Source organism: Onychomys torridus, chromosome 10 (genome assembly GCF_903995425.1).
Source record: "Onychomys torridus chromosome 10, mOncTor1.1, whole genome shotgun sequence".
In the NCBI taxonomy this organism is placed as follows: Eukaryota; Metazoa; Chordata; class Mammalia; order Rodentia; family Cricetidae; genus Onychomys; species Onychomys torridus.
In genome coordinates, this window is record NC_050452.1 from 77,214,298 (window position 1) to 77,226,606 (window position 12,309).

The 12,309-nt window shown below is 43.3% G+C and overlaps 1 protein-coding gene across 1 annotated transcript in view; it reads right to left on the bottom strand.

The window, feature by feature from the left end:
• Cds1 (CDP-diacylglycerol synthase 1) overlaps nucleotides 1–12,309 on the bottom strand; it is a 66,496-nt gene that overhangs the window by 16,022 nt on the left and 38,165 nt on the right. The window contains exons 5-7 of the mRNA XM_036201027.1: nucleotides 12,158–12,297; nucleotides 2,676–2,734; nucleotides 722–804 (exon numbers count right to left, since the gene is read on the bottom strand). Coding sequence (XP_036056920.1) covers nucleotides 722–804; nucleotides 2,676–2,734; nucleotides 12,158–12,297 — 282 coding nt within the window. The remainder of the gene's footprint in view (nucleotides 1–721; nucleotides 805–2,675; nucleotides 2,735–12,157; nucleotides 12,298–12,309) is intronic.

Here is a 12,309-nt window from a genome sequence, read left to right on the forward strand (position 1 = left end):
TCCCTCAGTTAAAAGGTTTTATATGGAATCCATCCCTAAACTAGACTGTTTACATAAACACATGCACATTTTGGTAAGCTGTCAGGAGGGTAAAACTTATGCTGGCAAAACTCCCGTTAGCTGTAGAAAATTCTACTTACTGACTTCACAACAGATGTGAAGGAAGAAGCCTTGTTTTCATCATCTATACGCATGTATAGAGAACTTCATTAAGCCTTTCTCCATTCCAGATCATCTCTAATTATTAATTTGGATAACTTTTAATTAATAAAAATGCTGTCTGCAGTGCTGTGGAGCACACAGCTCTGCACATACACAGTCTAGAAGCTTGCTCGTCCCCAGACCCACCTAACTGTCACCCAGAGAAAAGGCATTTATCCAAACCCACTTACTGAAAGGCACATACTTTCAAACTCCACGTAAATAACATCTAACCTTTGTTTCTTAAAAAGTAATGCTGGGGCTTATTAGCATCTAAAAATGGAACTGGGTCTTGAGGAAGACTTTCTGCATTTTATTTGGAACTAAAAGAAAGGTTTCCAGTCATTAATAAAGCATTTTGTGCACAGTTGTCAAACAGTAAGTAAAACTCAGTCATTTTCATGGGCTACATCAAGCAGTTCCCATGTTGTAGCAGAAACTGCAAAGTTACTGCCAGTGTTAGGGGGTTAAAGGGCAAAACATAAAACAGAACGCAGCGTAACACAACGTAATCCCTTACCATATCATGCCTTCAAACAGATTTTGGATGACAAGATGTGACTGAGTAACGGTTATCAGTAAAGTGACATGGGTCCATGCGAACTGTTAATAGCCCAACAACACAAAAATTAGCAAACACAGCTAATTAGACAGCCAATTAGCAAGAGCAATTTTGAAACACAAATTTTCTGCCATGACTTCTGATCAAAATTTGTAAGATAAGGTCATACAAACAGAGCAAGTGCAGTTAGTAAATTACCCTGTCTACTCAAAGCCTGAATAACAAAACGTTTAGCAGAGTAATTGTAATTTATACATAAAGGGAATGCTAATACCAGTGAGACACACTATCACACTTTTAGAAACACGGAGAAATAAAGCATGATCCTGGATGACTCCACTTAAATTGCTGAGTGCTGACTGTTGGACAGTGTTGCTGTGGTGTGTGGAGAACAGTGGGTCTCTGAATGCTTCGGTTCCCATGCTGAAATCCTTCCCTTCCTGTTGTCAGTTTCCTGACAACCTTCCCCTGGAAAGAGGTTTTCTAACTCGGAGTGCTTAAAACTCTCAGGATTCCACTGCCTTTTCATGCTGAAAGTTGATCTTTCTGCCTCTGTTCAATGACATTATGCAATCTCAAAATTTCCAAGCCTTGTGCTGTTTGCCTTATCATCACCCCCCTCCCTCCCCAGCCCTCAGCCTGAGGGATGGCTGTTTTAGTGACTTTCAGCACAATTACTGTGGGCAGAACGTGAGCCCAAAGCAGCCATTCTATGTACTCATCTGATAGACTTATCGGCAGTTAGGAAGTGGCTTTTCAAAAAACTTAGACTTTTTTTTGCTCTTAAACACTATTTCTGATTTCAGCGTGGTATTCTATGTTCGTTATTCTCTTCTACGCTACTAGTACACATTTGAAGGAACCAAGTACTTTGTACTAGTTGCTTTAAAAGACATTTTCTTCAATAGGCAACTGGCCCTATTATATTATAGAGCTGGTGCTCTACATCCAGTAAGTTCTACACTCACATTCAGGAGCCACACATACAAGGATCAAAAAACACACAGACTTATTTTTTCTTGCCACTGTTCCCTAAGCAATAACTATTTACATAGGATTTGATTATGTTAAGTCTTGTAATTAACTAGAATGATTTGAAGAGCAGAGGAGGACACAAGTGGGCCACAGGGAAACAGGAGGTCCTCAGCGTGCAGAGAGTTTGTTATTCACAAAGATTCTAGAACCAAGTTCCTGATGAGAGATTGGACTATTTCCAATCTGTCTTGATGATTTTAGATTTCATTAAGATTTTACTCTAGGATCACCTGAAATTAGAAATGTGTGAAATACTACAAATTTATTAGCAAGAATAATTTGTAGAATGTTTCTTTAAAGAAAAGCCCAAGTGGGAAGTCTGATCCAATCTGAACTAAGCCTTGCTGACCCCTGAGTTTGTAACGTCTCAGTAATGCATTGTACGTTAGACTTCTAACTAGCTCTGCTTTAGGAAGATGAGAAGTTCATTGTGTAAAGTCATGGGTCTCAGGAAACACAGACTGCTACTCTGCACTGAAGAAGATATTATAGTGTAATGATGACCTATGGCCGACCATAACGACCATGAAAGCAGGCGCTCTGCACTAGGCTGATGCCAAAAGACAGTGTCCAAGGTCAACTTCAACAAAACCACATGGTACATACTTGCTAGACTTCAGCAACTATCCCAGAGATGAATTCCCACAATTAGGGGATTCAAACAGATCACATTTTTTTCTTTGAAAATTTTAAAAATGTTTCAGGATCACTTTAGGGACTGCTGTATGTCTTAAATCTCAAAACCTTTTCAACTTCAATATTTTGTAATCTAATGAAACAAAAAAAATGAAAAGTTCTACGGGCTCAGGCAAGACATTAACTAGCTAATCTGACTGGAAAGAGGATGGGCACAGCTCTGGAAAGCTGTGATACACACCATATAAAACTGCAGGCGGTAGTGTTTCTTCACCAAGCTCAGCACAAACATGCAGAAACCTGTTCAAAAACAGAAGACATTTGGCGTGATTCTATATGGAGCATAAGACTCCCTGAACACCACTCCCCACCAAGAAACCAGTTTCCTGCATCACGTCCAAGCACAGTTTAGCCATCACTCAACGTTACCTCTTCTACTTTACAGTAAGCATTTTAAGTAGTTTCCTGAAGGAATGATTTTGAAATCTCTGAAGTGCCAGGTATATTCCACGGGAAAAAATTCAATTACTATCGCCTACATTAATTAAATGAATTAGTCCCTTGCTAATATGGAAGCTCGAAAACATCTTAAATTATCAGTTTATCAAGAGCAAGCTAGGTCAGCGGTACACTGTTTGCCTAGAGTGTTTGGGGCCTATATTGGATCTTTAGCACAGCAAATCCCACCACATAAAATGTCAATTGACTTGAGAGTATGTACAGAATGTGTTCAACGCCTATACAGCAGAAAATTAATGACTATTACGGCAGCTCAGGCCTGTTGAACACACTCTGTTCCTAACTCCTATCTAAGCTTTTCCCTGTACTAATTCGATCCTTCCAATATCTTGAGTAGCTATCCATCATCTCCCACTTCACAAATGAAGAAAAAGGGTTTGTTTCTTCACTGAGGATCACAGAATTAAAAGAAATGTTTAGATGTTCCCGACCCTCAAGGCCCAGTTCCACGGAAATTCAAGTGGCAGGAATAACTTGAAGTGACAAAGAGTAACTTGAATTTCTCAGACCAGTCGTATAAATATGGTAAAATATAATGCTCTTAGGTCATTTCTTATTCCCAGTGTTTGAGCTGCATCACACATTTACTATAATGAAGATGTGCTGGAGCTACCCATTCAGTAAACCTCCCTAATCATGTACTAACACAACGAGGCGCTTTCTCAGAACACCAGTAAACTTTAAAGACAAGTTTCTAGCAGAGGTGGATACTGAAAATGCAGAAACCGAGTCTAATTTAGATACGCCGCCACACTCTGCAGTGAGTTTAGAGAGAATCTAACACAGACATCGAATCTGTGTGTCAACTGACCTACACCACATGAGATAAACACTGGATTTTGCATCTCTAGACTCAGTTTACCAGGCAGTATTACCAAGGACGCATCTCTCCTCAAGGCAGAGACCCAAAGAGCAGCTGCCTCTGTGCATTTGACAACTGACTTTTAAATATCCAGTGTGAAAAGGATTACCGCAAAGAAAAGGCAGTGGGAAACTGACCACAGCTCCTACCTCCTGTTTGTCAGTACAGAGTAATCGGGCTTCCCGGACTGCAGGACCATGGGAGACATCCAAGATCTCTAACAATGTGGGGGTTGGGGGGCAGACAGGGAATGAACACTAGAAGAGAAGAACTAAGAACACGGAGTCCGTCCGTGCTGTGGCAGCTGCCAAGCATGGAAAGGTCTTGCTTCAGTTACTGCCTTTAAGCTTTCCTTCTGGGACGACTAGATTCTGCTTTCTTTATTTCTTTATTGAGAATCTCGTATGTGAATGCTGTAGTTACCACGTTCCCTCTCTCTAACTCCTCTTACAACCCCAACTCCTCAAATTCGTAGATGTCCACATGTAGACAAAACGGGAGCCTTTCTATTGTACTGTACAAAATCAACTCCAAATGCATCGAAGACCTAAATGTGGAGGAACCTGAAATGCTGAAACCACGCTAAGGAAACACAGCCAGTACGCCACAGGATATCGGTGAAGCAGAGTACTCTCTGAAAGGGGCTCCGTTTGCCTAGGTGCTAAGGCCAAGAATGGACAAATGGGACCTCACAAAGCCAAAAATTCCATACAGCAAAGGAAAGAATCAGTCAAGTCAAGAGAAAGCCACGGAGCAGACAATCTGTGATAACTACTCACCCAATAAAGATTAAACCCAGAATATACAAATACTCACAAAACAGTCAAGAAAACAAATGACCCAATTGAAAACTGAGCCAGGGATCTGAACAGAGTTCTCAAAAGAAATAAAAATGACTAAGAAATATCTCAAAATATGTTCAAGATCCTTAGCAATGAGGAAAATGCAAATCAAAACATTTTGAGATTTCATCTCACCCCAGTAGAATGGCTACGATCAAGAAAACAGAGGCAGGCGGTGGTGACATACGCCTTTAATCCTAGCATTTGGGAGGCAGAGGCAAGTGGATCCGTGAGTTCAAGGCCAGCCTGGTCTACAGAGTTCCAGGACAGCCAGGGATATTAGAGAAACCCTGTCTTGAAAAACAAAACAAAACAAAACAAAACAAAAAAAAAAAAAAGAAAGAAAGAAAGAAAGAAAAGAAAAGAAAAGAGCTGGCAAGAGATGCCAGTGAGGATGTAGGAAAGGAGAGCCACACTTCCTTTTGGTAGAACTGCAAGCTGGTGCAGCCACTATGGAAATCAATGTAGAAAATTCTCAAAAGGCTACAATCAGATCTACCACATGACCCGGCCAGCCACTCCTTGGCATATATATGCCCAGGAAGACAGGGGCAACACAGTCTACAGATCCAAGCTCCAGTCTTCAGATGTGAGTATATCATCTGGAGTAACCACGGAAACCAGGGAGTAATGGGGAGGGAGCTCTAGAGAGGGCTAGTGGGACACAGGTGCCATGGGGGGGCAATCGACTCCCCTGGGGAGGGAGAAGGGCAGGAAACAGAGGGAGGGGGGTAAACAACACTAAGGACCTGTAGCAAAGCCAAAGGAAATGGAGAGTGTGGTGTGTGTGTGTGTGTGTGTGTGTGTGTGTGTGTGTGTGTAGTGTGTGTGTAGTGTGTGCTGTGTGGGGTGTGTATTTGTGTGTGTGTGTGTGTGTGTGTGTGTGTAGTGTATGTGGTGTGTGTATGTGTGTGGTGTGTATGTGGTGTGTGTATGTGTGTGGTGTGTATGTATGTGTGAGTGTGTGTGAGGTGTATGTGGCATGTGTATGTGTATGTGTGAGAAGTGTGTGTGGGGGGGTGCAGTTTAAATGAATTCATGCCTCTTTGGTAACAATGCTCCACCATAAACTATGGTGGCTATTTTTAATTGGTGATTTGGCACAATCTACAATCACTTGAGAAGAGGATCTAGAAATTCTAGATCAGGTGGCCTGTGGGCGACTCTTTTATGTTAATTGGCTCCTGGACTGTGTATGAGCAGAGAGGACGTTGAGCACAGGCAGGCAGGCATTTTCTCTCTGCCCCTGCTGTGGCAGTGACTAGCTGCTTCAAGTTCCTGTCTTGAATTCCCCGAAATAGTGGACTAACCAAGAACTGAGAGCTAAAACAAACTCTTTCCCCCGCCTCAAGTTGCTTTTTGTCCGGGAATTCCATCACACAACAGAAATAAAGCTGAAGCACCTCCCAGAGCAGGCAGATCTAGCTTGCAGTGCGGTCGGAATGGGACCTCTGCGCACGCGCACGTGCACCGCAGACTGTGCTGGAAGCTGCATGTCCACCGGCCTGGATTCAAAGGCTGATGGGGACCAGGCAGAGCTGGGAACTGCTGGAACCCCCCTCTGTGCACAAGCACATCCCTCAGTCCCCGGCACAGCATCAGGAACTTTTTGATACCATTAGCTGAGCTGCATCAAACAAAACGACCAGCAGAATCATTCAACATTCTCCTAACAGACATTTCACCCAAACAATCCTGACCATCCATTTTGACTGGTCCAGTCTCACCCACAGGATACAGATACTCAAGAACTAAACACATCAAGACCACACACTTCTCTGACTTCAGGGGAGGAGGTGTAAAGTATGGTGGTTTGATAAGTATGGCCCCCAGAGGCTCATATACTTGAATGTTTAGTCACCAGGGAGTGGAACTGTTTGAAAGGATCAGAAGGACTAGGAGGTGTGGCCTTGTGGGAGGAAGTGTGTCACAGAGGATAGGCCCTGAGGATTCAAAAGCCCCCTCTCCTTCCACCTCACTCCTCAGCCTGTGGACCAGGATGTAGTTCTCAGTTACCGCTCCAGCGCCTGCATGCCACCATGCTTCCTGCCATGATGACAACGCACTAAGCCTCTGAAACTGTAAGCTAGCCCCAATTAAATGTTTTCTTTGTAAGTGTTGCCCGGGTGGCGGTGTTTCTTCATAGCAACAGAACAATGACTAAGACATCAAGTTTATCTAAAGATAAATATTTTTAAAGAAAAGCATTCTTTTTAAAAATAAACATAAGAATCATTATCATTCGCAACTACGTGGCTATGTGAATATTTTATGATTAAAACATAAAAGTGTGGGGCTGGAGAGATGGCTCAGAGGTTAAGAGCACTGTTCTTCCTTCTTCCAGAGGTCCTGAGTTCAATTCCCAGCAACCACATGGTGGCTCACAACCATGAGATCTGGCGCCCTCTTCTGTGTACATAATAAATAAATAAATAAATATTTTTTATGAAATTCCAGATGCAAGATACAAAAAGAAGTGAGATAGGGTGTGAGCATTACAGAGATCACTGTCCAGTTAAAGAGATGGAAAGAGAAAACTAAAGCTATTTTTAAACTTTAATATTAGTGAGTAAGCAACTCAGTAAACATGTGGCGTCGTCAATTCCGCAACAGCCATGAGAGAAGGCTGGTGTGACCAAGGTGCTAATGGACTCACTCCTCACTCTTTACGTGGCTGCACTACTTGCCAAAACGCAAACTTCTAGCACCATCTTAAATAAGTGCACAGGCAGACTGCATTGTGTGGTTTAGTCACACCCAGACTACAGCTGGGCTGTTCACACACACTGCATTGTGTGGTTTAGTCACACCCAGACTACAGCTGGGCTGTTCACACACACACTGCATTGTGTGGTTTAGTCACACCCAGACTACAGCTGGGCTGTTCACACACACACTGCATTGTGTGGTTTAGTCACACCCAGACTACAGCTGGGCTGTTCACACACACACTGCATCGTGTGGTTTAGTCACACCCAGACTACAGCTGGGCTGTTCACACACACTGCATTGTGTGGTTTAGTCACACCCAGACTACAGCTGGGCTGTTCACACACACACACTGCATTGTGTGGTTTAGTCACACCCAGACTACAGCTGGGCTGTTCACACACACTGCATTGTGTGGTTTAGTCACACCCAGACTACAGCTGGGCTGTTCACACACACTGCATTGTGTGTTTAGTCACAACCTAGACTACAGCTGGGCTGTTCACACACACTGCATTGTGTGTTTAGTCACAACCTAGGCTACAGCTGAGCTGTTCACACAGAGGTTAAATGAATTGGAAATTCAAAAACTGATTCACAAAGAGTCATGTTAACTGAATTTTAAAGGCAAAGCTGCCAAAGGATACTGATCAGATAGCTTAAGGATTTTAAAGAAAGCAAAACAAGCACATATAAATGTAAGCAGGAAGGTCATTTGCTAAAACAACACACATGTGACTGCAGTTGCTGATGTTTTGGGGTCAACCACCCCAAACGCATTAACCCATCATTACACAACCTGCAACCACATGCTTGCTCTCAATCCTACACAGCCCAAACCCAGTCACCAAGCTGGGGAGACTTTTTTTTATGCAAATCTAGTCTCTGGAGAAACCTGGATTATTTTCAGTCTTACTGACTTTCTTCTTATTAGTCAAATTCATTTGGTGACAAGATTTTCTAAGTCAGATACTACTCAGTGAGTCACCTTATTTGACAGGAAGCAAGTCATTGAACTTCATGGCCTCTGATGAGGGGGACAGACCCAGAGATATCTACATTGTATTTCAATAAAATTTAATGTCCATGGAACAGCTTAGGTTGTCTTTGCTTTTAACATCAGCTAAGACATATACTTTCCAAAGTCCTTTGGTCACTACAGTAAAACCAGCATTTCACAGCGCCCTTTCACACTACCACGTGAACAATACAGATAAATGAACACAGCATGCTTCCTATTTCCTTATACCATTTCAAAGTCCAACTCCATCAGTTAGACCCATAATACTGCTATCAGTTGTTAAAGACTCACATCAAGACAGCAAGCAAATCAGTGAGGCCAAGGCAACAGCGCTCAAAAGCACGGTGTGGGGATCCACACATCCAGCCTTCTAAAGCTCAGCAAACACAGAGGAATTGGGAAACTTGCTGCCAGCCTCAACAGAGAGCTCTAGGAAGGAACTGAATAAATGAGAGCCACACAGTCGGACCTAATAGCTCCCGCTCATCCAAGCTGCTGTGTGTGTGTGTGTGTGCGGTTTGTAGGACTGTAACAATGTCTGTCTCCTAGGATGACCTGAGAGCTTTCCAGAAAGCTACATTGGTGGAAACTGGGCAAAATGCAAAAGGGAAGTGTTAATTCTTTTTGTTGTTGTTTTGCTTTGTTTATTGAGAAAGGGTTTCTCTGTGTACTTTTGGTGCCTGTCCTGGCTCTGGCTCTGCAGACCAGGCTGACCTTGAACTCACAGAGATCCGCCTGGCTCTGCCTCCCCAGTGCTGGGATTAAAGGTGTGCTCCCCCACTGCCCAGCTAATTCTTACAACTACAGGTAAATATATAAATATCTCAACTAAAGAGTGCATTTTAAGCCAATACTAGAAACACAGAGCAATTTTTCATAGACTGTCATAAAATAGTGGCTGGGTTCCAAGGATCAGCTAACTGTTCACTGTGGAAGTTTAAATCCCTTGGTGCTGAGTATAAACCCGCAGGACTCAGTTTCTGCCTCCAGCTGCTCTCCCTGCTAACTGCCCCCAACCCATTTCTCACTTGGTCACAGATTTACTTTTATCTTCTCTTGGTGTGGAAACCCCATGTGGCTTCCCTGGGACAAGTCCAAACCCCTCCTGTGACACAAACAGCTTCTCAGGACTCAAGGATCTACTTTCCAGGCCTGGACATACCATCATCTCAGCTCTGTTCCTGGCTCAGCTGGTCCCTAGCTGCTCCGAGACTGAATGGCAGAGACCCACCTATCCTCACTTTTCATGGCACCAGACACCTCTTTTCCAAGGTTTCCACGGTGATCCAGCCCTTCTCAGAGCAAGGCCTCTTCTTCCTGCTCCTGTTAACCCTGTTCAGTCATGTTTCCACAGTGAACTGGTGGACTGAGCTTTACACACAGGGGAAGTTATCCATCCGCTATGTCATGCTGTTACACTGCCACACTTAGGCCCTAGCATTGGGAAGCACGTGAATGTTTGTTTAAAAAATAAATGGTGCCTTTCAAATGAGCTTCTGTGACCACTGAGCTTATTACCTTGTGGTAAAATACGTCTGTGGCAGAAATCAGTACAGCATTGGGGAAAACAACAAACAGTTATTTTATGAGATTCTAAATCTTTAATGTATAAAATAGTCACTGAAAGGGAATTAGTTGGGAGATGATATGTAGAATGTATAACCGAAACAACAAGAAAATCAATCCACTGTCTGTCTCTGCCCAACAAAGGCTATTCTCAATCATGAGTTACAGCCACCAACAGTGAAGGGAGGGGAGGGAATGGCTGCCTCATACACTGGACATTACATTCGTCCTGACTGCAAACTGCAATCCAATACAACTATGGACCAGGAGACTCTGGGGTTGATTAAGATATGTTACTATACAACCACCTGAAACTACATTAACTGGAAATGATGGGTCACACACAGAATAATCGGCTCTCATCTGTCGAAGCCAATACGTGAGGGAAGACAGGAGGGTACAAGCTTGAATGCTCTGTAAATATCTAGAATTTCTAGAATAACTTCAGCAAGCCCCTGGAGACCGGAAGTAAGGCTCTAATGCATCAAGATGATCTCACAGAACACTCCTTTGTTTTTCTGAATGTTTACCATGGCATATTAAGTATATATATGTTTTTAAAAACATCCTATCTTTAACAAGAGTGTGTTAGAATCTTGGCATGCTTCTCGTTCCTCCGCAGCCCATGGAGAGGTGCAGAGCAGGCCTCGGTCAGCAGCGGCACAGGTACAGCTCTCTCACACTCCTCAGACTCCCTGACTTTAGGCGCTATGTTAGAAAGCTGCCTATCCCAGGCAGCCCCCAGGACTGAGAAGCTGATGGACACGTGAAAACAGGGAAGAGTGAGAAGCAGGTAAAGCATGTCTGCTCATTTCTACTCAGCCCTGGCAGCTCACTGAGATGCCGCTGAAAGAAACGAAGATGAAGTTCAGCCAGCACAAAGAGAACGGAAGCAATCCTCTGCAAAATTCAAAAGCTGGAGTCGGGTAACTTCTGCAGGATGAGACAGCAGGCCAAGCCAAGGTGTTTCCCAGAACCCACCCAGAAGGTCAGTGGGGACAAGAGAAGCATCAAGTAAGAGGACCAACGGCAGGCGCAGCCCCGGTCACGGCACTCAGTCACAGGACAGACGGAAGAGACTCCAGACCTCAGGAGCACAACACATTCTCCTCTGCACCATTTCACAGGACACGATCAGAGGTCCCGCTTCTGCACAGCGGGACCTGGGAAAGTCAGGAAGGCAGGCACCCCCAACAACTAGTTGTGAGCCACCTGGGTCCCTGGCAAGAGCAGCCAAGAGCTCTTAACCACTGAACCTCCATTAATAACTTTGTTTGTTTTTTGGAGACAGGCTTTCTCTATGAAGCACTGGCTGTCCTGGAACTCACTCTGTAGACAAGGCTGACCTTGAACTCAGAGATCTACCTCTCAGAGTGCTGGGATTAAAGGTGTGTGCTACCACACTTGGCTATAACGTCTAAATTAAGGGAAGAAATCAGAAAACACATTGGATGAAGATCTAAAATAAGGACAATCCTTTAGAAAAAGCCTTTCATTCCACACTGTGTTCCACGTCCTGACATCCCAGGGTCAGAGCAGAAGTTAAGGGTAGAGGGACCGTACTTAAAACTAGAACTCTTCCTTAGGCAGCTGACTTTTAATCTACAGCAATAAGAAAGGCCCTGGCATCCTGGAAGCAAACTTGCACACACAATGCCATGTCTAGCAGACCACCTGATTCATCGAGAACAGTGGTTCTCAATCTGCGGGCCACAATCCCTTTGTCAACCCTATATCTCAAAATTACAGTATGAGATAACAGTGATGTAATTTTATGGTTGGGGTCACCACACCATGAGGAACTATATTAAACGGTCGCAGCATTAGGAAGGTTGAGAACCGCTGCTCTAGAAGAAACCTTATTCCCTAGGGACAATTATAAATATATATTCATAAATTTTTTCTGTAAATTATATTTGATTAATAAATACTCTATGTTTCAAAGGCTTTTATATTATAAATTGAAGAGAAAAATTTTGGGAACATGGAATGCTATAATTATGATTTTTTTTGAAAAATTACCACTAGGGAATAAATACTTCTTAAGACCACAAAGGAAGAAATAGCTTATACATGAGAAATAATTTAAAGAGAGCCCGGAATAATATGTAACAGAAAAAAACACAAACGTGTTTAAATAGCCTTAGTAAAAGCAAACATGGAAAACATTAACCGCAGGTCCCTACAGAGCGACCTCAAGTTACCTGCCAGGTAGAGGGCGAAGGATATAAACCTGTGGTAGCGAATGAGGAACTGCAGCTGCTCCTCCCTCTGAACAAACGTAGCAAAGTAATCTGCCACCGTCTCTCCATAGAAGAAGTAGTTCACACACAGGAGAAAGTACCTGCAATTTAAA